Source organism: Chelonia mydas, chromosome 7 (genome assembly GCF_015237465.2).
Source record: "Chelonia mydas isolate rCheMyd1 chromosome 7, rCheMyd1.pri.v2, whole genome shotgun sequence".
Classification (NCBI taxonomy): Eukaryota; Metazoa; Chordata; order Testudines; family Cheloniidae; genus Chelonia; species Chelonia mydas.
This window is the reverse complement of record NC_057853.1, coordinates 45606082-45629782: the sequence shown is the minus strand read 5'-3', so window position 1 is coordinate 45629782 and position 23701 is coordinate 45606082. Positions and strand designations below refer to the sequence as shown.

The 23701-nt window shown below is 53.4% G+C and overlaps 1 protein-coding gene across 2 annotated transcripts in view; it reads left to right on the top strand.

The window, feature by feature from the left end:
• The window catches only part of PCBP4 (poly(rC) binding protein 4), a 33688-nt gene extending 19756 nt beyond the window's left edge, over window positions 1-13932 (top strand). Inside the window, exons 3-13 of one of the 2 annotated variants that reach the window (XM_027824330.3) lie at window positions 1358-1381; window positions 1477-1509; window positions 3835-3951; window positions 4440-4571; window positions 5661-5789; window positions 6454-6528; window positions 7004-7048; window positions 7856-7931; window positions 8628-8680; window positions 9987-10156; window positions 11539-13932. In XM_027824330.3, coding sequence (XP_027680131.1) covers window positions 1358-1381; window positions 1477-1509; window positions 3835-3951; window positions 4440-4571; window positions 5661-5789; window positions 6454-6528; window positions 7004-7048; window positions 7856-7931; window positions 8628-8680; window positions 9987-10156; window positions 11539-11854 — 1170 coding nt within the window. In that variant the 3' untranslated portion in view covers window positions 11855-13932. The remainder of the gene's footprint in view (window positions 1-1357; window positions 1382-1476; window positions 1510-3834; window positions 3952-4439; window positions 4572-5660; window positions 5790-6453; window positions 6529-7003; window positions 7049-7855; window positions 7932-8627; window positions 8681-9986; window positions 10157-11538) is intronic. The other variant, XM_027824331.3, reaches the window with a different exon arrangement.
• The last annotated feature ends 9769 nt before the right edge of the window (window positions 13933-23701 follow it).

Below are 23701 nucleotides of genomic sequence, written 5' to 3'. Positions count from 1 at the left end.
AGGATTCATTTGATCAGGCTTTGGAAAAAAGCAAAACTCAGGGCAGGGCAGTTGCCCAGGGAAAAAAGCAAGGATTTGCTGGGAACTTTTGAGAGGGGAAATTACTATTTTTGCACATGGCTGTGTAACAGGGAGCCATTACAAGTGCACCAAAATCTAACCTGGGCTACAACCCCCATCTACCTACCTAAACGATGCAGACAGAGAGCTAGATAGTTAGATTTAAAAACAAACAAACAAAAAACCCACTAGCTGAATTTAAGTTAAAGGGACACTGTCAACTTGTTTTTTTATATTACTTTTTTTTAAAGTTCATGTTTTCGATAGCATGTCTTGAATTTTCTGTTTTTAATCCATTTTTAAAATACACGAGAGTTTTCTGGTCCCCTGCTGATGCTTGTATGGATCTTCTAAGAGAACCACAAAATCCACCTTTCCTTTCTTTGCCCTTCCGCCCGGGACACATCTCTGCCTGCAGCCTTTTCAGTGTCAGCTCTGCAGCTACTGTTCCTGGCAAAGCCCCTCTTAAGGGACTGGTGTAGCACGGGCCTCTGAACTTGCCCAGAGACGCGCACGTGATTGAGCTCATTGTGCTAGGGCAGGAGTTCTCACAACAGATTTTTTGGTGGCCACAGAGTTCAGCCACCAACTCTTGCTGGTGCCCCACTGACACGTTTTCCTAAAATACTTCATTAACTTTAGGAAAAACAAATACATGTGCTCACCTACACGTCCAAATCGTTGTCATTTATTGATGTAGGGTTTTTTGATGTTGTTTTTGTGCAGACTTAATCGTAAAACTAGTGCTGTGAAAAGTGATATTTGTCTGTTGGTTAATATCACTTTTCCCAGCACACTTAGTAGCTAGCTGAGAGGCTGGGATAAGTGATATGAACAAACATACAAGTATCACTTATCCCAGCCTCTTAGCTAGCTAGTAAGTCTGCTGGGAAAAGTGATACTTGCAGGTTTGTTAATATCACTTTTCTCGGCAAGCCAGCACTGCCCAGGAGGCTGTGGTGGCCCCTGGTGGCCGCATTTGAAAACCAGTGTAGGGCCTGGGACAAAGCCCAAGTGAGCATTAGCCCAGCAGCGAAATGCTCCGCAGCCAAAGAACAAGAGACTAAACAAAACAAGAGACGGCATTTTGCCCTGGTGGTAATGTCTGTCCCAGTGACCTTCAGGTTTGCTTGCAGCAATGCCTGCTGATGGCAATGAGAGTCAAGGGGGTCCCTCCACCTGCAGGTCCAGAACAAGCCCTGCTGCCTCTAAGGGGCACGCCTAGTCCCTAGGGCGGGTACCCTGTGTGCTAATCTCCTCCTAACTGGGCTGCTCGTCTCTTGTTGTGTTTCCGCAGGAGGTTGGCAGCATCATCGGCAAGGTAAGAGGCAGGTGTTCCCCACAGCCCGGGCATTTCTTCGGAGTCTCGCGGAAGTTCTGGGAATCTAACCGCCCTCCCTGTTCTTATTCCCGCAGAAAGGCGAGACCGTTAAGAGGATACGGGAACAAGTAAGTGGTGGGGGATAGCGGCGCCTCTCGCACTCCTGGGCTCTCTCACGGGGCCAGGCTATGTCCTGTGCAACTGACCAAAGCTGCCTCTGGCTCATGAGTACGCTTCAAACCTCCCTCCTCCTCCTCCTATAACCCCCACACCACATTGGCCCTGCAGCCCCAAATACCTGGCAACCCAATGATGCCTATGCCCCGGCTTAATCAGCTACAGAAGTGACTGGAAGATGCCTTCCCCTCCACATACACAGGGCACACACTCCCAGAGGGTGAGCCTGCTGCCTAGCACCAGAGCACTCAGCCCCAGGTGACTCAGGGAAGGCAAAAGCGGAGCCTCAAATGTATGGTTAAGGATGGTGCCACCAGGTGGCGCCATTATACATAGCCTTCCAGGTTCTCTTCCTTAGCAGGTGAGCAAGTTTTGACTCTTAGGGAGATGTGATAGTTTAGGGTTTTGAAAGGTTTTGTGCAGAGGCAGCTTTAGGAGAGAGGACACTGCATGAGTGGCAGACGAGTATGTGCTCTGCCTTGGGCTCTGACTGGAGTCAATTCTCAAGGCAGAGTTGCTCCCTGGGAACCAGGCATTGGTGTTGGGATGAAATTCTTGGAAGCAGAGATTTCCCTGCATGCTGTTTGACCATCCTGGTTCAGGACTGGTGTAAATAAAACAAGTTACACTTAGCATATACCCAGACTCCACATCACTGAATTCTCCACTAGAAGCCGACCTGCAAGGCCCCAGACCTCTGCTACTGCTCAGCACAAGGGCATCACTGGTGTCAGAACAGGACACTGGTGTCAGATGAAGAGGCAAGAATATATTGCACCTTGCCAAGTTAGGGAAATAAAAATAAAGGAACTAAGAGGGAAGAACAAATAGCCACAATCTCAGCAACAAATAACAAGAAAAGTTTGAAATATATCAGAAGCAGGAAGCCTACAAAAAACCCTCAGTGAGTCGCTGGACCACCCCGGGCAAAGGGAGCAATTAAGAATGATGAGAAGATTGCAGAGAAACGAAATTATTTCTTTGCATCAGTCTTCAGCACAAAGGAGGGTGAGGAAATACCTTCCATGGGCCTACTCGTTTCTGGTGAGAAAGATAAGGTACTATCAGCGACTGAGGTGTCTAAAGAATCGATGCAGGAACAGATGGATACATCAAAGAGCAGCAAGTCACCTGGCCCAGATGGTAGATACCCAAGAGTTCTGATGGGATTTAAGAATGAAGTTGCTGAGTGGCTAGCAAATATGTGAAATTTTTCATTCAAATCTACTATACCAGAGGTCCTGCTGGGATTCTGAGAACCAGGGCAGGGAGCTTTGCTTTGGTACCAGGTAAATTGGCTGAAATGTGAACCAGAAATTTAATTTAAAGCACCTCCATGATCATGCTATGCTGAGTGTAACCAAAGACACCCCTTAAATCTTCTGGTATTGGCTGAGCAGGTCATGTGAATAAAGGAGAACTGGCTGATATAGTTTATTTGGACTTTCAAATGGCCTTTGACAAGAGGCTATTAAGGAAATAAACATGGCTTTGGGTGAGAGATAAAATACTGTCATGGCTCAGAACTCGAGGGAGAGAACAGAGTAAGAATAATCAGCCAACATTCATCTTGACAAGACATTAACAGCAGGGGTCCCCATGGTTCTTCACTAGGATCTGTGTTGTTTATTATATTTTTCAATGATCTGGAAAAGGCGGGGTGAGCAAAGTTTGCAGATGACACCAAATTATTTAGATTACAACTGGAAGAAACTGAGGAACTTGAGACCTAACCACGCAAGGGAAACCAGGCAGCATGATTGCCAATACTCAATTTCACTGCAAATGCAAAGTAATGTAAATTGGAGGGATTAATCTGAAATATCCATTAATTATGATGAATGAATGAATGAATGAATGAATGATTATTATTATTGTGGCAATGCCTAGGAGCTCCAGCACCCAGGTAGTGCCTCATGGATGGGGACCACATTGTGCCAGGCTCTGTACAAAGACCGATCAAAAAGATGCTTCCAGTCCAAACACATGTGGGAGGCTTCTAAATAAACTGTCAGGAAAAAGACCTGGACGGCTCAGTGAAAACATCCACTCAATGTGCAACAGGGGTGCCTAAGGAATGGGCTGGAGGATAATACAGAAATTATTGTACAACTCAAAGGAAAGCCCTTAATTGGAACACTGTGTTCAACCTGTGTCACCCCATCTCAACCAGGATGCAGCAGAAAGAGAGGGCTGGCAGAGACAGACATGATTAGAGGCTTTGCCAGATAGCCCTATGAAGCGTTCTCACCCTGAGGTCTGGTTTGCTTTCTCAGAGCAGCGCCCGGATCACCATCTCTGAGGGATCTTGTCCCGAGCGGATCACCACCATCACAGGATCCACGGATGCCGTCTTCAGAGCCGTCTCCATGATCGCCTTCAAACTGGAGGAGGTATGGTACCCCCAACCGCCGCGCCTGTATTCACCTTGCACTGCACCAGTCCGCTGAGGATGAAGGGCCAAAGAAGGGGGTGATTTGGAGGGCCCCCAAGAGATACAACAGAACATGCCAACCCTTTTAAACTGAAATCCATGGCTCCTCCTCAACCCAGAGCATCTCCACTCTCCAGAGGGGTCAGATTCTGGTCTCTCGGGGATCTGTTACTCAGGCTGATTGTATGGGGACTGCTCCATGCAGAACTGATCTATACAGAGCCAGCCATTTGCCTGGGCTTGTATTTACACAGATCCAACCTGAACACTGAAGATGGTCTCTGCGGAGCAGCACGGCCTCGTCGCTCTGGGAGGGGGAATAGGGACACCCTCGCTCTGCGCTGCCCCTGCCCCTCAACAGGCTCCACTGAGAGCACCAAGCCATGGCCTTTGGCCGCAGGCTGGTGATATTCATTCTATTCCAATGCTGTACCTCTCTCATTTCAGGACCTGGGGACGGGAGCCACCAACGGAGGAGCTGTGTCCAAACCGCCAGTGACACTGCGGCTGGTCATCCCGGCCAGCCAGTGCGGTTCTCTCATTGGTAAAGCTGGCGCCAAAATCAAGGAGATCCGGGAGGTAAGGGCTGGGGGCACTTTGCAAAACCAGTTTGCTTCTCCCTAGTTAGGCTGTTTGTTTACTTTCTGCACATCTCTCCCCTGGAGGGATGGAACCAGGCTGGTCAGTTTTGCTTCCTGTTTCTCATGCCACAGTGTCCGGCTGTTGTGGTTCCTAGTTTGGTGCACAGCAGAGTCTGTGAAATGATCCCCAAGCCCCTTCCTTTAAAGAGAAAGCCTGAATGTCTGTCCTAGACGCTCTGTGTAACCTGCGGGGCAGTCTGGGTGACAGCTCCTGCCCACTGTGACCAAGCCACAGAGGATGTGAGTTTGTTTCAGGCCCAGCTAGGGAAGTGGGGCTCTATTGCTCACTGTAGTCACTCACGCTTTTAGGGTAGGTCTACACTGGTGCTGGAGGTTTCAGACCAGATCCTATTCAGGGTAGCTAGCCCCTTGCGTGCACGGGCGAGCCTGCTCAAGCCAGCAATTGCCCCTCCAAGTCCCTTGTAGACTTACCCTCGGCTCTCGAGGTCCCTGGTTCAATTCCCAGCTGTCACGCTAGCTACTGGCTCTTTAAAAATGTGAAGCTGACCCATTCGTGGGGAAGCCCCATGAACTCTCCAGTCCTTGGACTGAGGTAGATGTGCCTGTGATGTGCGTGGCTCCAATCACAGGACAGGGGCAGGGAAAGTACCGCCCTTGATGGGGATGCTGCTGCTGCGGGAGACAGCATTACCCTGCCCCCGCCTCAGCCCCAAACAAACCCTCTTGCTAAGCACCCTGGTTGGGCTGTTAGAGCCAGCAGGGTGTTGCTGGTCAGTTGGGGCGAGCATAGGAATGCCCCAGCAGCGGAGGAGGGGCAGGTCATGCCAGTGCAAGGAGGTTGGATGCAGCAAGCTCAGCGGTGATAACGCCTTTGGTGGCCACGCAAAAGGTGTAGCCCACACTGGCCACGTGGCTGCCTTCCTGATTCCAGTGGGTGTGCAGGGTGCGGGGAGCCCGCCACCCAGGCGGTACCAACACTAGCTGCCCATCCCACGCTGTTCCAGGGAACGGGGGCAGCCGCTTAATGCACACACAGCCATTGCCAAGGGGGCGTCTCTCCTTGCAGACCACGGGAGCGCAGGTCCAGGTGGCAGGAGACCTGCTGCCCAATTCCACGGAGCGGGCGGTCACAGTCTCGGGCGTGCCAGACGCCATCATTCAGTGCGTGCGGCAGATCTGCGCTGTCATCCTGGAGGTACCCGTGTCGGGCTCGGGGGGACTAGACAAATGGATTTGGCCCTCTGCCCCAATGCTGGAGAGTGGGAGGCAGGATCCAGGGGGCTGGTTTCCTGGCAGCCTCCTTCCCTGTGCTTCGTGGCTGAGCCGTTGCTGAAAGTTTGCTCTCTGGGAGGATGTCATGGAAGTTGCTGTGCAATATCTTAGCTTTGCCACCTCCCAGCAATGCCACCCCCCACTGCACCCATGCCTACCGTCTGCAAGGGCAAGGCTGGGTCAGAGCCAAGACGTTCTGGGGTGGTTTTAATGTCCTGCCAGCCGAGGCTGGGGGAGATGCGACAGCCCAGCCCCCGGTGTAGCTGTCCCTTGAAAGGCAGGTCACCTTGCTTTGTAGCCTCTCTTTCCCCCGTTACCACCCTGATGCCATGAGATGATGTGGCCCTAGCTGCCACTGAACACAAGGCCTTGGGCACACATCACACCATGCCAACACATGAGCCAGCCAGCCTCTTGCCCTCCACTGACTTCAGTGCCGCTGGCCTTTTCCCAGCCCAAGGGCAGGGCCCCCGCAGTGGGCAAGGCCATGGCACGTAGCCAGCTGCCAGACTGGGCATGGGGGTGGGAAAAGGGGTTGGTCTCCCTGGAAGACCGTGCTGATTTCTCCTCTGCTTTCCCCTCTTCAGTCGCCGCCAAAAGGGGCCACCATTCCCTACCATCCCTGCCTCTCCCTGGGGACGGCTCTCCTCTCGGCCAGCCAGGTAAGGGGGCAGCTGGAAGGATGGGAAAAATTCATGGGAAGAATCCCTGGGTGTGCAGCGTGGCCTCCCCTACCCCAGCCCAGAAACCCCCAGGAGGTGTTGGAGGAACTTCCCAAGCAAAAACGCCTCAGATTCCCTCAGCTCTGCACCAAGGAGGTCCCCCCACACCCAGCCCCCAGGCGACCTCCTTCCTCTATTCCTGTTTATTATTAAGGAGGCGACACATTACTTGAAGCTCTGCCCTTCTCAGACGTCTCTCCTCGCGAGCCCTCTGCAGTGTTAGTTACGAGGGGGCTCCTGATCTCACCGGCCTTTAGACGGGGCTGGGGCTGGCTAGCAAGGAACGCCCTGGTTTGGGGGCTGGAGGAGGGAGAACGTTCTCATACCCCACTGTTAGCGGCCACAGAACAACTCCTGGTGCTCCCATCCTGGCCGGCCGCCTCGCTGATGTTCCTCCGCTTTCCTTCGTCCCCAGGGCTTTTCCATGCAAGGCCAGTACAGCGGGGGGCCTCAAGCCGAGGTGAGTCCGGCTTTGCCACCTCGGCACGGCGGGGCTCAATCTCGGCTCCGCAGTGCCAGGAGATCCCAAGGGACCCGTCTCTTCCCACATGCCCTTGAACTGAGCTGCAGCATTGTCCTATTGCATGGCAGCAGAGAGGGCGGCCAGAGCCGGCCTTTGCAAGGCCCTGCTGAGTGTGGATGCACCACACCCTTGTCAGGGAGGAAATATAACCTGGGAGCTGCAAGCCTCCCCACCCCACCCCTGGCCATCAGTGCAACAAATCCAGCCCTGGTGTGCTGGTCCCACTTACCCCAGGGGCAAATTTGACCCTTTGTGTGTCCCTCCATTTCCCTTGTCTTCCCAGCATAGCTCTCTCATCTCTGGGGCATGTTTCCATGTCGAGTCTCCATGCCTGTCCTCCCCCATAACTTCCTTCCCCAGGTCGGGCCCACGCAGCAGACACACCGCACGGAAGCCCCTTGCTCCCAGAGCCACCCTGCAGGGAGATGTCCGTGTCCTCCTCTCCATGCAGCCACCTCCACCTGCAATGAGCCAGGGGCCTGCTGCTTCTGCTGCCAGCTGTGCTAGGCCCGCCCACCACTGGGCGCACGTCTCCATGGGCCGGCAGCTCAGGGCCAGCCCGCATTGGCATGGCCAAGCTGGCCGGTGGAACCTCGTGCAGCCTTGTCCTGGGAGGTTCTGCTGTCCCATCCACCCACTGTGGGTCCGACCAACTGGCGGCCAAAGGGCTGGATGGTGGGTGACCTGGCTACTTTTTAAACGTAGCTTTTGCATTTATTCCCCTAATTTCTTCCCCGGGGGCAGGTGACGAAATTGCAGCAACTCTCCGGGCATCCCGTTGCCTTCACCTCTCTGGGCCAGGCACCCTCCCTGGTCCCAGGTAAGGAAATCAGCCCCGCCCCCCCCCCCCCCCCCGCCTTCCCAGCAGGTGATCTTCTCCTGGAGGGCACGCACAGCATCAAAATCCTCTGTGAGCTAATGGGGGCATCTGCTCTGCCCACCTCCAGGGGGTGGCATTGATGAACACGGGCTATGCCAGACCCAGGCAGGCAGAGGGGCCCAATTCTACAGTACCAAATAGATGTCATGAAACAAAGTCTGTTTGTCAAAGCCCCAGACCTGCAGTGGCTCAGCACCTCCCAGCATGGGGAGATCTGGGGCCATGTCGCGGGAGGATGGCGGGGGTTGGGTGTGCTGGGAGAGGGCCCATAGCTGCTGCCCTCTCAGCTGACCACAGCTTGCTGCTCACAAGACAGCTGGAGGGAGGAGGGGGCCAGCCAGCAGTCCAGAGCCCTGCAGGGAAACCCTCCAATTCCACTAGACTCTCCCTAAGGCCCCCAATCCCTGGTGCTGGGGTGGCCGGCACCCTCCAGGCAGGCTGCGGAAGGGAGGGGTGTCTGGGATGTTTGGCCAGCCCCACCCCTACCAGCTCGGTATGGACCAGCCCCAGGAGATGATATTCCCTGTGCCCGGGGCCCAGTGGCCTTTAGCAAGAGCAGAGCATGGAGGGGAGGGAGGCAGGGGAATCACTAGCAGAGCCCCAGCAACACTGCCCTTTCTCTCCCTCTCCGGCCAGGCCTGGATGCCAGCCCCCAAAACAGCTCGCAGGAATTCCTGGTGCCCAATGACGTAAGTTGCCATCGCTCTCCTGAGAGCGCCTCCTCCCATTCCCGCCAGTGCAATGTCTGCCCCTGGAGCCTCAGCAGCGAGCCTGTACTGTCACAGAGAGAAAGCGCAGAGGGGAATGGCCCCAACCCACCCCAGCTCCCAAAAAGCCCCACCTCCCGAACACCAGGAGCATGGGGACCAGACTCTGTTCCTGGCCCCTGGCATTGAAGTGGTGCAAAGGCAAATCCCGGATCCAGCTTCCCCCTGCTCCGTGCAGCAGAGATATCTGGATCGAGGCATGGGCTCCTCTCTGCTTCACCTTGTGGGAGGCAGGGACCCTGGCAAAGCCTCACTGTGGCCTTACCCTGGTGATCAAATCTCAACGTAAAGGGCCAGTGTCCCAGCTTTGGACAGCAGGGCCTCCCCACCCCACCCATCCAGTCAGGCTTCAACCCTTACTACGGAGGCCCTGCCCCCTGGCACAAAAGTGCAGCAGCAAAAGGGTTACCCGCTAAGCCCCCTCCCCATTGGCCAGCCTAGCCTTAGTCGTGCCCACAGTCCCACTTTTCGGGAGTGCAGCCCAGAGAGCAGAGCTGGGGCGGGGGGAAGGTCGCCAGCAGAAAGGAATGCGCCAGAGCTACCCACGCCTACACTCGCGGCCTCATTCCAGGCACCGGTGCCCCAGGGCTGCTCTCCAGATGCCAGCGCAGGCTGCCAAGCACAGAGCCACCTCTGTTACAGCTGGCAGGAAGTGGGGGGAGGGGCACGAGGGCAGTGCTGACCTTTCTGCACCCCACCCCCTAGAGCCATCACACCCCAGCCACTGCCCCAGGTCTTTTAAAAAGACACAAAGTGCAGCATCAAAGACTCGCTACTGCCCCACATTGGTGAGAACGTGGAACTACACCCATGGGGTCTTCCCGGACGGGGGAGGGGGGGGGACAGCACAGAGTGGATGTGGGGGATGGGAGCCGTAGAGGACATTAAGGCTGGGCAGTCAAGGGGTAACCCGTTCCACGATCAGGGGCATTGGGGGAGCAGCATCCTGTGCTCAGTGCTCTCATTAGGCCCACGCCTGCGGGGCCACACTGGGTGCTGCCCTGTGATGGGAGGGGCAGGCACAGCTGCTGGGCAGGTGGGAGTGGATGGGGTGCTAAGAAAGCAACTCCCCTACTCCTGAAACACTCTGAACAACAGGGCTGAGCAGAGCAGCTCTTGTGTCATGCTATCAAAGGGCACTCCGGGTCCTTCTCTTGGTGCCACTCTGTCCAGCGCTGCTGCTTCCACCCCAGCCCCCCCAAACTAACCCCTCTCTGCTCCTCCCCAGCTGATTGGCTGCATCATTGGCCGCCAGGGCAGCAAGATCAGTGAGATCCGACAGATGTCTGGAGCACACATCAAAATCGGGAACCAGAGCGAGGGCTCCAGCGAGCGCCACGTGACCATCACGGGGACCCCAGTCAGTATCACTCTTGCCCAGTACCTCATCACAGCCTGGTAAGGGCCAGCACCCCCGCTGGGGGGGCCAGAGGAAGCAGCAGCCTAGACCCTGGTCTGCAGGGCAGCAGACGCAAACTTCTGTGTCACTCCTTCTCCTTGAGCTGGGATCTCAGTGAGACTGGGGGGCGGGGAGTGGCCACCTCTTCCACAATCTATGCGGTGTCCCAATGCTCTGCCTGCTTATATGATGGGTGTCTGCCAGTCAGGCTGGCAAGGGTGCTTTTACACATGCACAAAGACTAGAGCGTCAAAGACCAACGCACCCTGACCCTGAGCCTTGGGTTGGGATGAAACTACTCCTGGGCCCTTTCTCCAGCCCGTCTTAGAGTGGGATCAAAAATGAGTCCCCCCGCACTGACTCAGAAATGCGCAGCAGTGTCTCATGGGAGCTGTAGTTCGGATGCCTCATGCTCCCGTTCGCCTCTCTAGGCCAGGCTCCCGGGCCAGACTACCTCTCCCATGATGCACCACAGCCTCCCAGCTAGGTATGTTGATGAAAAATTTCTGACCAGCCCCAGTTCTTGCTGCCTTTCAGAAGGGATGTGAAACTGAGCCCTGACGCTTGGAAGATCCCAGGTCTGGCCAAATCACAGCATGGGCAGTCCCTTCTGCCTTCCCCTGCAGTGTCAGCGGCAGAAACTGCTCTGCGCTCCCACGCCTGGGCACTGCTTGCGCAGCGGCTGCCTTTCAGGGCAGGTGAGGGACCCCTCTAGACCTGCTCGGATCAGGTATAAAACCTGGTGCCCTGCCTAGGCTGATATGTCCGGCGTCTGCATTGGTGAGAGATCTTGCAAAAAGCCTCTGGTGCAAATACAGCCCTGTAATGCAAACTGAGCTGGGAGCCGTCAGGACAGAAGGGCCTATGGCCTCATTTCCACACAAGGTTGCACTAGTTTTATTAAACCAGTTTAGTTAAGCTTGTGCAAACCCCTGTGTGAATGCTCTTAGTTTGTCTTAAAAGCAGTTTATTTTGGCTTAGTTTAAATCAGTTCCTAACAGCTTAAATTAAACTGCATTAAGAGCACCTGCACAAATTTTGGCAATGGTTTAACTAACTCAGATTAAAATCCCTAAGTCAAACCGGTGTAACTCCACACGTAGCTATGTGTGTGTAACCCACCATTACATGGCATGGTTCTCTGTTGCTCTCTAGTGGCTAACTGGTGTATAGGATGGAGTTTATGAGTCAGTTACGGCCTCTGAATGAGGGGACCTGTTTTTTCAGGTTGGCAGAAGCCCATTCGTTTAGCCAGAGGTGAAGGGTTCAATCCCCACTGCAGGGTGTTGGTGTTACATGCATGAGGGTATTACCCCACCCTGCTTTCTAGCCCCACTCTGTGTGAGCGTCTCACTGCCTCTCTCCCTCCTTGTTCCTCCAGTTTAGAGACAGCCAAATCTACCTCCCAGACGCCCCCCATCTCCAGCCCCGTTGACCTCAGCATGACCTTCTCCCAGTCCCTCAACCCATCGCCGGGCCCCACGCTGACAGCGGTAGCCGCGCCCCCTCCTGCCTTGCTGGGCGGCCCTTATGCCATCTCCTTGTCCAATTTCATCGGCCTCAAGCCCGTCCCCTTCCTGACGCTGCCCCCCTCCTCGGCCGCGGGACACAACGGCAGCCTCACCACCTACACGACCAAGATCTCCACGGCCAACGGCGCCAAGAAAGCGGAGCGGCAGAAGTTCTCCCCATACTGAGGCTGGTGGGTGGGAGGGTGGTGGGCCAGAGAGGAAGGGGGAGACCGCGGGATGCCCCTCCCCCCCCGTTTGTGGGACACCAACAGCGCCACTCCGAGGCGGGCACCTGAGCCAGCGCCACCCCATGCCGGGGCATCCCGAGCCTTATGCGGGGGTGGACGGAGAAGTAGGGAACGTGGAGGAGGGGGAGGGCAGCCTGGAGCCCTGCCGTCCTTGGTGCGTCCCCTCTGGACGATGTGGGGGGGGGGGGCTGTCTCAGCCTTGGACCCCCCCCCCACACACTTCTCCACTCCTGGAGAGGCTGGCTCGGCCCCTGTTAGCTTTAATGCTGTAACTTTTAGGGGACGTTCCCATGCCCCCCAGCCCTTGGGGTTGGTGGGCACCCTCACCTGACGGTGCAGTGCGGGCCGCGCTGGGCCACAGGGCGAGGCTAGCGGCCAGTTTGAGTGTAGCTCGAGGCCGCACCGTGCTGCTGCCGGATGGCTGGGGGCCGCTGGAAAGGAGAGAGCTGGAATCGGTCGCACTCTGCATAGGAGTCGGCGCTTTTATGATCTCCAAGTACCTAGACTTGTACCAAGCTGGAAACTCAGCCCCGATCCCTGGCCTGCCCTCCACGCACAGAGCCCTGCTGGGAACCAGGCAATGGACTGGGTCGGGTTTGGAGGGCTGCCTGGTTCCCAGAAAGCTGCCTGGCCTAGGTGCCTGGCCTGAAGGGAACTCAAGGCAAATGCTCAGAATATCACAGCACCTGGCGCTCGTCTCTGCTGGGACGGGGGAGACCCCTCCCCACAGGTTTCTGTGACTCTGGGCAGGGGCCTGGGCGGGTACATATTGGGCTAGCCTTGTGGCTTATTTGCTGCTCCAGCGACTATAGCTCTGGGAAAGTGATGATGGCTAGTCAGGAACGCTCCTGGCCTATCCCCAGGGCAGAACCCCAGCTCTGGCAGCTAATGCTTGGGCTCGTTTGTTCCAAGGACTCATTGGCTGTTGGAGTCAGTTGTGACTGGATGGAGATACCAGTCAAAGCTTCCTACGTTTTCTCCCTTCCCCCTCTGGTTCCATGGAGTAACTCCTGACTCTGCTTTCTCCTTGGAGGAAGCTCCCAGGTTCTGCCATCCCCAGGGTCCACTCCCAGGGCTCCTACCCAGACTGCACAAAGCCATGTGATGGATGGATGACACCCACAGTTTCCGCCCTGATGGGAAGTTACACCCTTGGAGGTGCATCCAGTGCCTCCCTCATGGATGGAGCCTGGGGTTGGGAGAGGGAAACCAGACTAACAGCCCTAAATAAAGTCCCTCCCCTCCCCTTCCCCAGTTATCCTAATAGATCAAACCAGGGGAGAGAGAGAGAGAGCCAGCCCCTCTTTGCTCCAACACTTTCCTGCTAGAGGGATCAGAGGAGGCAGGGCTGGGCTATTTCATTCCTAGACGTACTCCATGGTGGAGCAGGTGCATCATGAAGCGTCCAGCCGGGCCATGTGCGTCGAACCAGCAGAGAGACCGGTGACTCCGAACAAGGGATTACAGGGTGCTAACAAACTGGCTGAGTCTGGAGTGGGAGCATAGGGTCAAGCAACTGCCCAGCTAGACTGTTCCTTAGCGATCAGCTGTGTTCACCCGGGGCTGAACATGCGCTGTCCTGTGCGTACGAGACCCTGGTTCCCACTTTAGAAACACCATGATCCAAACAGCCTGTAGTCTCCACTGCCAAATCCCAGTGATCAACAGTGGGGAGTCTAGGGGCCTGATCCCAGCCGGGTAAATTAGTATCCCTCCACTGAGGTCGAACACCCGCTGAGGATCTGGCCTGGCATCTCCTGAAGTTCTGCCTCCACAACAAAGGAATCGCCTCCTCCCCCCGCCTCTCCCAACAGAGATCCCACCAACTGTGCAATGAGCTGTCTCCACCCCATCCTCCACTTGGTGGTGAACATCTCATCCAGCAGCCCCCTCAAAAAGCTTCCCCCGTCCCCGGCCATCTAGCCCAGCTGTCTTGGAAAATGCTGTACATAGAATTCTCTATTTTTTCCTTCTTTGTAACGTATTACCAGTTTAATAAAGAGACAAGTGTTGCGACCTCAGGACTCTGGCAGGGTTTAATGGGGTCCTTCAGATCCAAAGCGAAAGGTCCACCATCCATTCAGACCCAGCGAAAGGGAATGGTTTGGTGATTCTGTAGTGAGGGACCTTGCAGGCTAAAGGATGACTCACATGAGCAGCTCCAGGGAAAGGCTGGCGTGAGGCAGGGGTAAGTCCACACTGGGAGATGCACCCTGCCTGCATTAAAGTGCTGACTGGAGACTGATGCAAAAATAACAGTTCAATTAGCACCACACTGTCTGTGCAGCTGGTACTCGCTGTCCCCTCACACTGCAGCGAGCAGCTCCGAGGAGGCCGTCGCATCATTTGGGAAGGTTTCCATCCGGCCACAAAGGGTTTTTCCCAAGCAGGCCACAGCAGCGTCAGCAACTCTCACGCTTTTTGGTGTTTTCCTTAAAGCTCCAGCTCCCGGAGTCCTTCACTTCTGGGAGACTCTCTCGTCACATTTAAAAATTAAAGTAAGTGTCGGGCTTTTCTGATAATGGAGAAAAGCTTGAGACCTTGACCCAGAAAGGGACTAGAAAGAATCCAAACTTTACCAAAAATATTCATGATTTTTAAGCCAATCCCGTTTGTTTGTTTTCAGAGGGCTGGCTCATGATTGTTTGTAATGCTTGGGCTTGCCAATGCAATACAGGACCAGTTCAACTCAGAACTAAAGCCCTCTGGGAATTGTAATCCAGAAGGATGATAGGAACTGCAGTTGTGAATGGGTAGCACCCCCTCTTGGCCTGAGGTCCCCCTGCAGGCAGTCTGCCTCAGTTTCCCTTGTCTTCAGCTCAATCATACTATCACAACTCCTCTTATTTGGGTCAGCACCATCTCTACTTGGAGCTGAATTTATTACCATTACAGATCAGTCCCAAAATAAAGTTCTTGACTCCACCCCAAGTCTATCTTCCCAGTCTGTCCCACTGTGGCCTCCCAGGTAAATTTCCCTGCCTAGAGCCTTTTCCCTAAAGATACAGGGTTCCTGCCTGTAACCTAGTCCCTCCCAGCAACTGTCCCCTGTCTTTGCAGGAGCCTCTACTTGTTCCTCCTTGTACAGCCCCCTCACTACAGGGTCCTGTTGCTCTTTATAGACTCAGCCCCTCCTTACCCAGCTGGTTCTACTGATGAACTCACGCCCCATCCCTGATGTGGCAGTCAGGGCTGACCAGCTGCAGGCCGCCCACCCTTAAAGGGACAGGTCACCCCCTTACCGGCTCCTTCAGCGTTCCTTAGGATGAGGTTCTGTGGCCTCCTTACGCATGGATGGGCAGGAATGGGCTCACTGAGAGAAGAGGGGCTCAGTTCAGATGGAGTAGCAGCAAGCCCACTTGAGGGGCTGACCACGAGTCTGAGGGAACAATCCCAGCCGGCAAGACACACTGGACTCATTGCAAACCCCAGGCCAAGGCAGGATGCTGGCCTGGGCAGTGCAGACTCATGGCTCTGTCCCTTTGTCCATTCAGTCTGGCAGCATCGAGAAGTTTAGACCCATCAGCCCATGTGTCAAATCAAAGAGGGGATCCCTCCAAACAGGATGGCCTGGAAAGCCCCTCCAGAGACCCAATCAGCTAGCATCCCCCTGAGACCCTTCTCTATAGGGTATGAGCTGGAATCCCCTGGCAGAATATTGGCAGGACTCCCCATATCCCCCATGGAGTCTTGGCTGGGATGCCCCGAGGCCCCCTTCAAGGGCACCCTATCAGCAGCGCATTTGAAGCCAATCCCTTTAAACCTGCCAGAAAAAGCTTTCCAGGGCAATCAGACCCACACTACTGCAGCTGCCTTAATTAATTAAATAGCAACACAATTATGCAAAGGGAAGGGGAGGGGAGAGTAACACAACAGAGGTTGTGAAGCCCCATGGGACCGGTTTCCAAAGCAACCTGGCTTGCCAAGCCAGCTGCTCACTGCTCTAGACTGAAGTGGGCCTTGACCCCCCAGCTGTGGGGACGGGGGCATTTGATGGGAGTGAAGTGCTGCCAACCTGGGTAAAAAGGCTGGTGGAGCAGCACTGCCCCCGCGCTGCCTTGGAGAGCAGTTGGGCAGGCTGCATTGTTCTGCCCGTAGTTACCGCTCAAAAGGACAGGACCCTCCCCCCCGGCGTGTGACGCCCCTGCACAAGGGCTGTGCAAGCAGCAGCCATTCTTTGCTCTCTTGGGAGAAACCAAGGCCCTGCTCCGCAGAGGGATCTAACTACCACGTGGATTTAGGCCCTGAGTCCGCACTGAAATCAACGGGAGTTCAGTGCCTAAATAGCTCTGAGGATGTAGGTCCGGCTTCCCAGAGCTGGAGTGGTTTGGGGGTGGTCCCTGGTGCAGCTGCTAGTGCTCGGGGGTAGGGAGAGAGTGGTATTTCGGTTTAACACCTTCTCTGTGTGAGGCTTTTGTGTGTGGGGAAGCATTATGGCCATCATCCCCGTTCCCACCCCCGCCCCGCACACTCTCCAAGGGGAGGGGGCTGTTCCTACTGCCCCAAGCCTCTTGGGAACGGGGCTCTCTTCCTGGTCACCATCTGTGATTGCCTGGGCTCAGCCTCCCTGGGTGGCGAGGGCTGGAGCAGGGCCAGGCGCCAGGACTGTGCAGACGGCCTGTGTGTGATGGGGATGCGGGGGCGAGCAGCCAGCAGATAAGAGGGAGAATGCAGCTGCCTTATCAGGAGCATGTGCAGCACTCTAGGGGGGTGCGCGTGGCTCCTTGCGTGGCTGGCAGGCAGCCCCGTGTTTGAGGCTTGCAGCCAGGGAAACAGCTCTGCTTCCTGCCTGGAGTGCCTAGTTACAACAGGGATACTGGGCCTGGGGCGGGGTCTGACTGCCAGCACGTGGAGCGGCTTGCTGTCCCCTCCCAGAACTGGTGGCAAGGCTGGGGCAGGTTCGGGCGGGGGTTGGGGGAGGGAACCCCAGGAGCCTCAGCTGTTGTGACCTGCACAGGATGTGCCATGTTTGTCTTTCTTCCACAGGGCAGAAGCGACTTTGTCTGTACAAAGTGCAAGCTGGTCTCCATATTGGAAGAGAAGGTTCAAGGTCTGGAGAAACAAGTATCGACCCTGCGTTTCATAAGAGAAACTGAAGATTTCCTGGACAGACGTCAGGATATGCTTCTACAGGCACAACGTTCTGAAGATTCAGAGCAGGCTGCGCAGTGGGGACAGGAGGACGGTGAAGAAATTTGGCAGCATGTGACCTTCAGAAGAAGAAAAGGGAGCGTCCATGTACCAGCAATGCAGATACAAATAAGCAACCATTTTCATGTTCTCTCCACAGGTACGAATGCGGAGAGTGGGCTAGATGATACATCTGAGGAAAGGGAGCAGAAGGAGACTCCACCGATTGGAAGGCATGAGATGCACTGTCCTAGGGATGGGGGTTCCATGACCACCGCTCCCAAGAGAAGGAGGCGAGTGGTGGTAGTCGGGGACTCTCTCCTCAGGGGGACTGAGTCATCTATCTGCCGCCCCGACTGGGAAAACCAAGAAGTCTGCTGCTTGCCAGGAGCTAGGATTCATGATGTGACAGAGAGACTGCCGAGACTCATCAAGCCCTTGGATTGCTACCCCTTCCTGCTTCTCCACGTGGGCACCAATGATACTGCCAAGAATGACCTTGAGCAGATCACTGCAGACTACGTGGCTCTGGGAAGAAGGATAAAGGAGTTTGAGGCACAAGTGGTGTTCTCGTCCATCCTCCCTGTGGAAGGAAAAGGCCTGGGTAGAGACCATCGAATCGTGGAAGTCAACGAATGGCTATGCAGGAGGTGTGGGAGAGAAGTCTTTGGATTCTTTGACCATGGGATGGTGTTCCAAGAAGGAGGAGCGCTAGGCAGAGACAGGCTCTACCTAACGAAGAGAGGGAAGAGCATCTTCGCAAGCAGGCTGGCTAACCTAGTGAGGAGGGGTTTAAACTAGGTTCACCGGGGGAAGGAGACCAAAGCCCTGAGGTAAGTGGGGAAGTGGGATACTGGGAGGAAGCATGAGCAGGAGAGTGCAAGAGGGGAGGGCTCCTGCCTCATATTGAGAAAGTGGGACGATCAGCGAGTTATCTTAAGTGCCTACACACAAATGGAAGAAGCCTGGGAAACAAGCAGGGAGAACTGGAAGTCCTGGCACAGTCAAGGAATTATGATGTGATTGGAATAACAGAGACTTGGTGGGATAACTCACATGACTGGAGTACTGTCATGGATGGATATAAACTGTTCAGGAAGGACAGGCAGGGCAGAAAAGGTGGGGGAGTTGCATTGTACGTAAGAGAGCAGTATGACTTTCTAAGAGCTCCGGTATGAAACTGCAGAAAAACCTGAGAGTCTCTGGATTAAGTTTAGAAGTGTGAGCAACAAGGGTGATGTCGTGGTGGGAGTCTGCTATAGACGACCAGACCAGGGAGATGAGGTGGACAAGGCTTTCTTCCGGCAACTAACGGAAGTTACTAGATCGCAGGCCCTGGTTCTCATGGGAGACTTCAATCACCCTGATATCTGCTGGGAGAGCAATACAGCAGTGCACAGACAATCGAAGAAGTTTTTGGAAAGTGTAGGGGACAATTTCCTGGTGCAAGTGTTGGAGGAACCAACTAGGGGCAGAGCTCTTCTTGACCTGCTGCTCACAAACTGGGAAGAATTAATAGGGGAAGCAAAATTGGATGGGAACCTGGGAGGCAGTGACCATGAGATGGTCGAGTTCAGGATCCTGACACAAGGAAGAAAGGAGAGCAGCAGAATACGGACCCTGGACTTCAGAAAAGCAGACTTTGACTCCCTCAGGGAACTGATGGGCAGGATCCCCTGGGAGAATAACATGAGGGGGATGTTGGCCAACCTAATAATTGCAAATTATGATTTGTAAGCAAAGTCTAAATGAGCTCTCCCTGACAGCTAGTGATGAGCTGGGGCTGGAGGGAAAGGCTTCAGGGCCAGATTGTATTTACATTCACACCTAATCTACCTAGGTATCCAGCAAACAGAGCTGTGTTGTCCAAGTGATAGAGTCTGGCTGGGGTTGGGTTACAAATCACTTGAATGCGGCGGGTGGGGGGGGGGGGAATGAAATGTTGTTGTTCTTATTGTAGGAGTAAAGGGCAGTAGAACTGTACTTAGCCTGTGCTGATTGAGGCCATCAAGAGAGAGGGTGGGGACCTGTCCCTCTCTACTGTTTAAAGACAGCTGATTAGGCTCCATAGATAGTCTCTTGTTTTGTTAAGTGACCGCTACAGCTGAAATCACTGATAATCAGGTCTAAATGCTTAGACCTGCTGGGGGACAGTGTTTCTGCGGAAGAGACAGCCCAGACTGCACTAGCTGTGAGGTTCCCCCAAGGAGAGCTCAGCTGAAATCACTGAGAGCTGGTGGAACCTCAAGACACCAACTCACAGAGCTCACAGCGGCAGGTGGCAGCAGAAGGTGACGGCGCAGGGCCACTGGCAACAGAGCCATGGAGTGAACGGTGGCACAACGAACAACAGCGGCCAGAACGAACAGTGAGCAGCTGGAGGAATGAGCGAGGTGCCTTCTTGTCCCCCACCTGGGAGGTGAACTCGTGTGAAAGCACCTCGGAACTCTGAGTCTCCACTGACCAAGGACAACACCGGTGAGTGTTAATGAGGCTGTTAAGAATGCTGGAGACACAACCCAGTTCATGCGGGCAAACATGGCTGTGGCATCCTACTTTCTATTTAAGCAAAAGATATCACACACTACAAACTGGAGGCCAATGTTAAGTGCATTGTCACTTGTTCATCCTGAAGTTGAACACTGGTTCCAAACAAGACCAGCAAATGCTCACTATCTTTCTGCAAGGAACTCAACTGACTGGCTAGATGCATGTGATGCAACAGTGAAAGACTTAACAGTTGAAAAAGTGAAGAACTCTCTCACCACATTCAAAAAATTTGCATATATGGCTGATGACTGCACCAATGCAAATGGGCATCAAGTATTAAGTCATTGTGTATGTTATCTTGATGTCAGTGGTAGGCCAGTAGATGCATTTCTAGATATTCAAGTTATAGAAGACACATTGGCTGCATCTGTGACAACCCACATCTTAGAAAGAGTTAAATGCTTGTCAATTGGACCACAAACAGATGGCTGCTTGTGCATTTGATGGAGCTGCAAACTTCTCTGGAAGGCATGGCGGAGTACAAGCTTTGTTCAGAGAAAAGTGTAATCCCAATCTCTCCAATACACACTGTAGAGGCCATCTACTCCAGCTAGCGCTAGTATGAGCTGCAGACTCTTCAAAAGACATTGAAAAAGCTATAAATTTAATGTCTTCGTTATGTCCTTTTTTCAGCAAGAGTTCAAAAAGACTGAATATCTTGGAAAATATAGAAGACATCCTGGGACTGAAGTTCAAATTAGTCCAACCTGGGAAAACCCACTGGCTTTCTCATGAGCGATCCTTGGCTGTTGTCTTAAAATTACTCCAGCTGTTATTACTGGCTTTGGAAAATATCTACCAAGATGGGATGGATCTAAGTAGTGAGGCTGGTGGATTATTTTTGCTACTACGTTCAGAGAAGACTATTGCCAGTCTCTCTCTTGTAAGTCTACTGTTGAAACCACTTGGGTCATTAAACAATGCCATCCAGGCATCTCCTACAACAGATTTTTGTCTAGAAGCTACATTTGGATCAATCAGAGATCTATCCATTGAAAACATACTGGAAGAACCCTAAGCAAAGACTTCAGGCCAGAAGTTGACTAATGAAGGCATTTATATTGAATCCTTAAGTGAAGAGGACAAGAAGTGTTTGTTAAGACAACTGAAAAAGTACACAGACTTGATTCTTAAAAATCTACAACAGCGACTTCTAGATTCTACTCAACCTCCACGTAGCTTTTACAGATGCCTGTTCTATAAAACACCAATAGTTGAGTGGAGTGAGGCACTACCAGCAAGGGGGCTGCCATGTGCTCAGGACAGAATAGAGAATTTGAACACAGAGTGGAATATTATACGACGAATGAATGAAGATTTGACTTCAACTTCTTTTTTAACATCACTAGTGGCTCTACCTGATCTTTGTGCTTTGTTTCCTGGGATGAAAGAAGTAGGATTCATCTCTTGCTACTCCCAACCACAACAGCTACAGCTGAGCGTTCTTTTTCATCATTGAATAGAATTTTGTGTTCTGAAAGAAGTCGCCTTCTGCCTGATCATGTGAATGAACTAATGAGCATATCAAGTGAAGGAATGGAAGTTCTGGACACACGAGAAGCCACCAAAGATGAACGTATTGCATTCAAGAAGTTTATTAACAGAGTTGTGCAAAATTATAACAAGAAACCAAGAAGGATATAGACGTATTGCTTCATAGAAGGCTTGAGTAGCCAACTTTAATTTGAGTGATGATTTTAAAACAGGAGTTAAATCTAATAAAATGGTCATGAAACATTTTTCAGTTTTTTGTATGGTGCCATACAACCCACCTTCACCCTCACGGTCTCACCCCTCATAGGCCCTGATCCTCTCCCCCGCCCTCCATAAATTCAAACACCCCGCCTAATTTCAATTCCTGGGGAAAACACTGGATACAGACTAATACGGCTACCACTCTGAAACCATTCCTTGTTAGAGGCTGAAAGCAGATCCCATGTAAATGCCATAGCAGGTGTGGCCGTGAAGCTGAGGAGGGTCCCAATGTAGGGTTATCTCCCGGAGCATGTGGAAACTTCTCTTTCCTGCCATGGTAACCATGTGGGCTGTGTTTGGTAAATATCCTGTCTGCTGGGTAATTAGCTAGCAATTGCAGGGCCCTCCAGCTCCCTGAGCAATTATAGTAAGTGGGCCAGCCACCGATCTCTGCTGTACTGGTGTAAACTCAGAGTAAGGCAGGGGAGTTACTATGGAGATACACGCTGCTGGGGTAACGGAGTGGATGCTGAATGAAGCCTGCCCATCCAACCTTAATTTGGCCCCCTTGGGCGTGTGCCTTCTGACAGGCTTTAATGACACGAGCCTGTACCGTTTCCCCCCCCACCCCGAACACTGCCTCATTTGGTGCACAGGATGGATCCATTCTGGGGATGAATCAGGGTAGCCTACAGCAGCCAGCCACTGTCTGTAGAACTTCAGCTTTGTTTGCTGCAGAAGGTGTGCCGTGAATGAAGCAAATCATGGGCAGTGCATGAACTGCCGAATTGGGGAGGCTAGTCCCTGTGTCCTCCCCCCCCCGGCCCACACGGCTGCCCCTCCCACGCCCGCCCCTCCCATGCCCCAGCCCGTACGAGCACTCCTAGCCCCGGAGCACTGGGCAGGCAGCGCGGCCCCAGCATCCCCAGCCCCAGAGTGCCGGGTGGGTGGTGTGGCCCCAGCCGCCCCGAGACCCCAGCCCCAGGCTGGCCTGCCCTAGCCCAGGCCATGGGGGAAGAGCGGGAAGCAGGAGGGGGTCAGGGGGAAAAGCGTGGGCAGGGCCATGCCTGGCTGTTTGGGGAGACTCAGCCTCCCCTGGCCTGTGTTCCCACCACCCGTGAAGCTAAGGCCTGGAGGAAGAGAACGGAAGGTCTCATGGTTGTGGTAGGTGAATGCTACCCTGGAGAATAGGGTCCCTATGTGATGCTAAGCAATTCACTTAGCTTAGACTTTTCACAGGTGGTCACTAACTATATGCACTTCATTTCCTGGGCTCCCAACTTGAGAGCCTGGGATTGCTTTGCAGCAGTGCAGAGCACTCAGAGCTGCCACTGAAGGCAGCAGGAGCTGTGGTCGGAACATAGAAAGTGCTAGACAATGCTAAGGACTCTGAAATATCAGGTCCTGGCTGTCTCCAATTGGGCATCCAATTTAGCGGACACTGTGACGTTAATCTCGCACCGCCTCAGTTCCCTCTCTGTAAGACAGGCTAACACCCGCTCGTCTCCCGGGGCGTTGTGAAAATAAATTCCCAGAGAAGCTGTGACACACATGAGTACAGAGCGATGAAGACCCATAGCAGTGCCGTCTATCCAGTCTGGCTTTCAGGCTAGCCACTGCCTCCAGGGCTGGCCCACAACATTTTGGCACCTGAGGGGGGGAGTTCAAATGATGCCCCCATGCCCCCTCGCTTGGACCAAAACTTTGAAAGGGCTCAGTTCTGCCTTCTTCCTGTTCTACTCCTCTCATGGTACTGCTCTGCTACCTACCCCAATAAAGGAGAACTAACAACTTAAAATGCCTTGTTCAAAAATTTTAAGTTACACTTAACTTTCAAACGCCTGAACAGCAAATGTTACTTTTCTTGTCTGCATAGTAAACACTGGCATTTTTATCTGTTTGAATAATCCAAGTGGTGCTTTCCGTGCCCTCTTGGTTGCAAAGATTTGAACTGCTTCCTGCTGAAGGTCTACAGTCTAGGCCAGCTCATGCTCTAATGAGATGGTTGCAAGGCCAACCAGCCTCTCCTGTGTCATTGTGGAGCGTAGATGTGTTTGTATTAACTTCAGCTTGGAGAAGCTGCGTTCTCCACTGGCAACTGTTACAGGAAGTGTTAGAAGTATGCACAGAGCTACAAAAGCATTTGGAAAGAGCGTGGTCATCTTATTTGTGCACATATATTCCAGAACAGCCTTTGGAGTTGATACTGCTGAAGTGTATCTTGAAAGGGCTTTCAGTTCAACACCTAAATCACTCGCATCAATATCGTGCATGTCATCATGTGTCAACACTGTCCCTAGTGCCCTGCATTGCTGGTGTGGGTCTTCTTCAGGTATAGTGAGGCGTTTTGGAATATCATACAACATCCCAAATATACTGCTGTGTTCCTTCAGCTGCATGAAATGTTCTT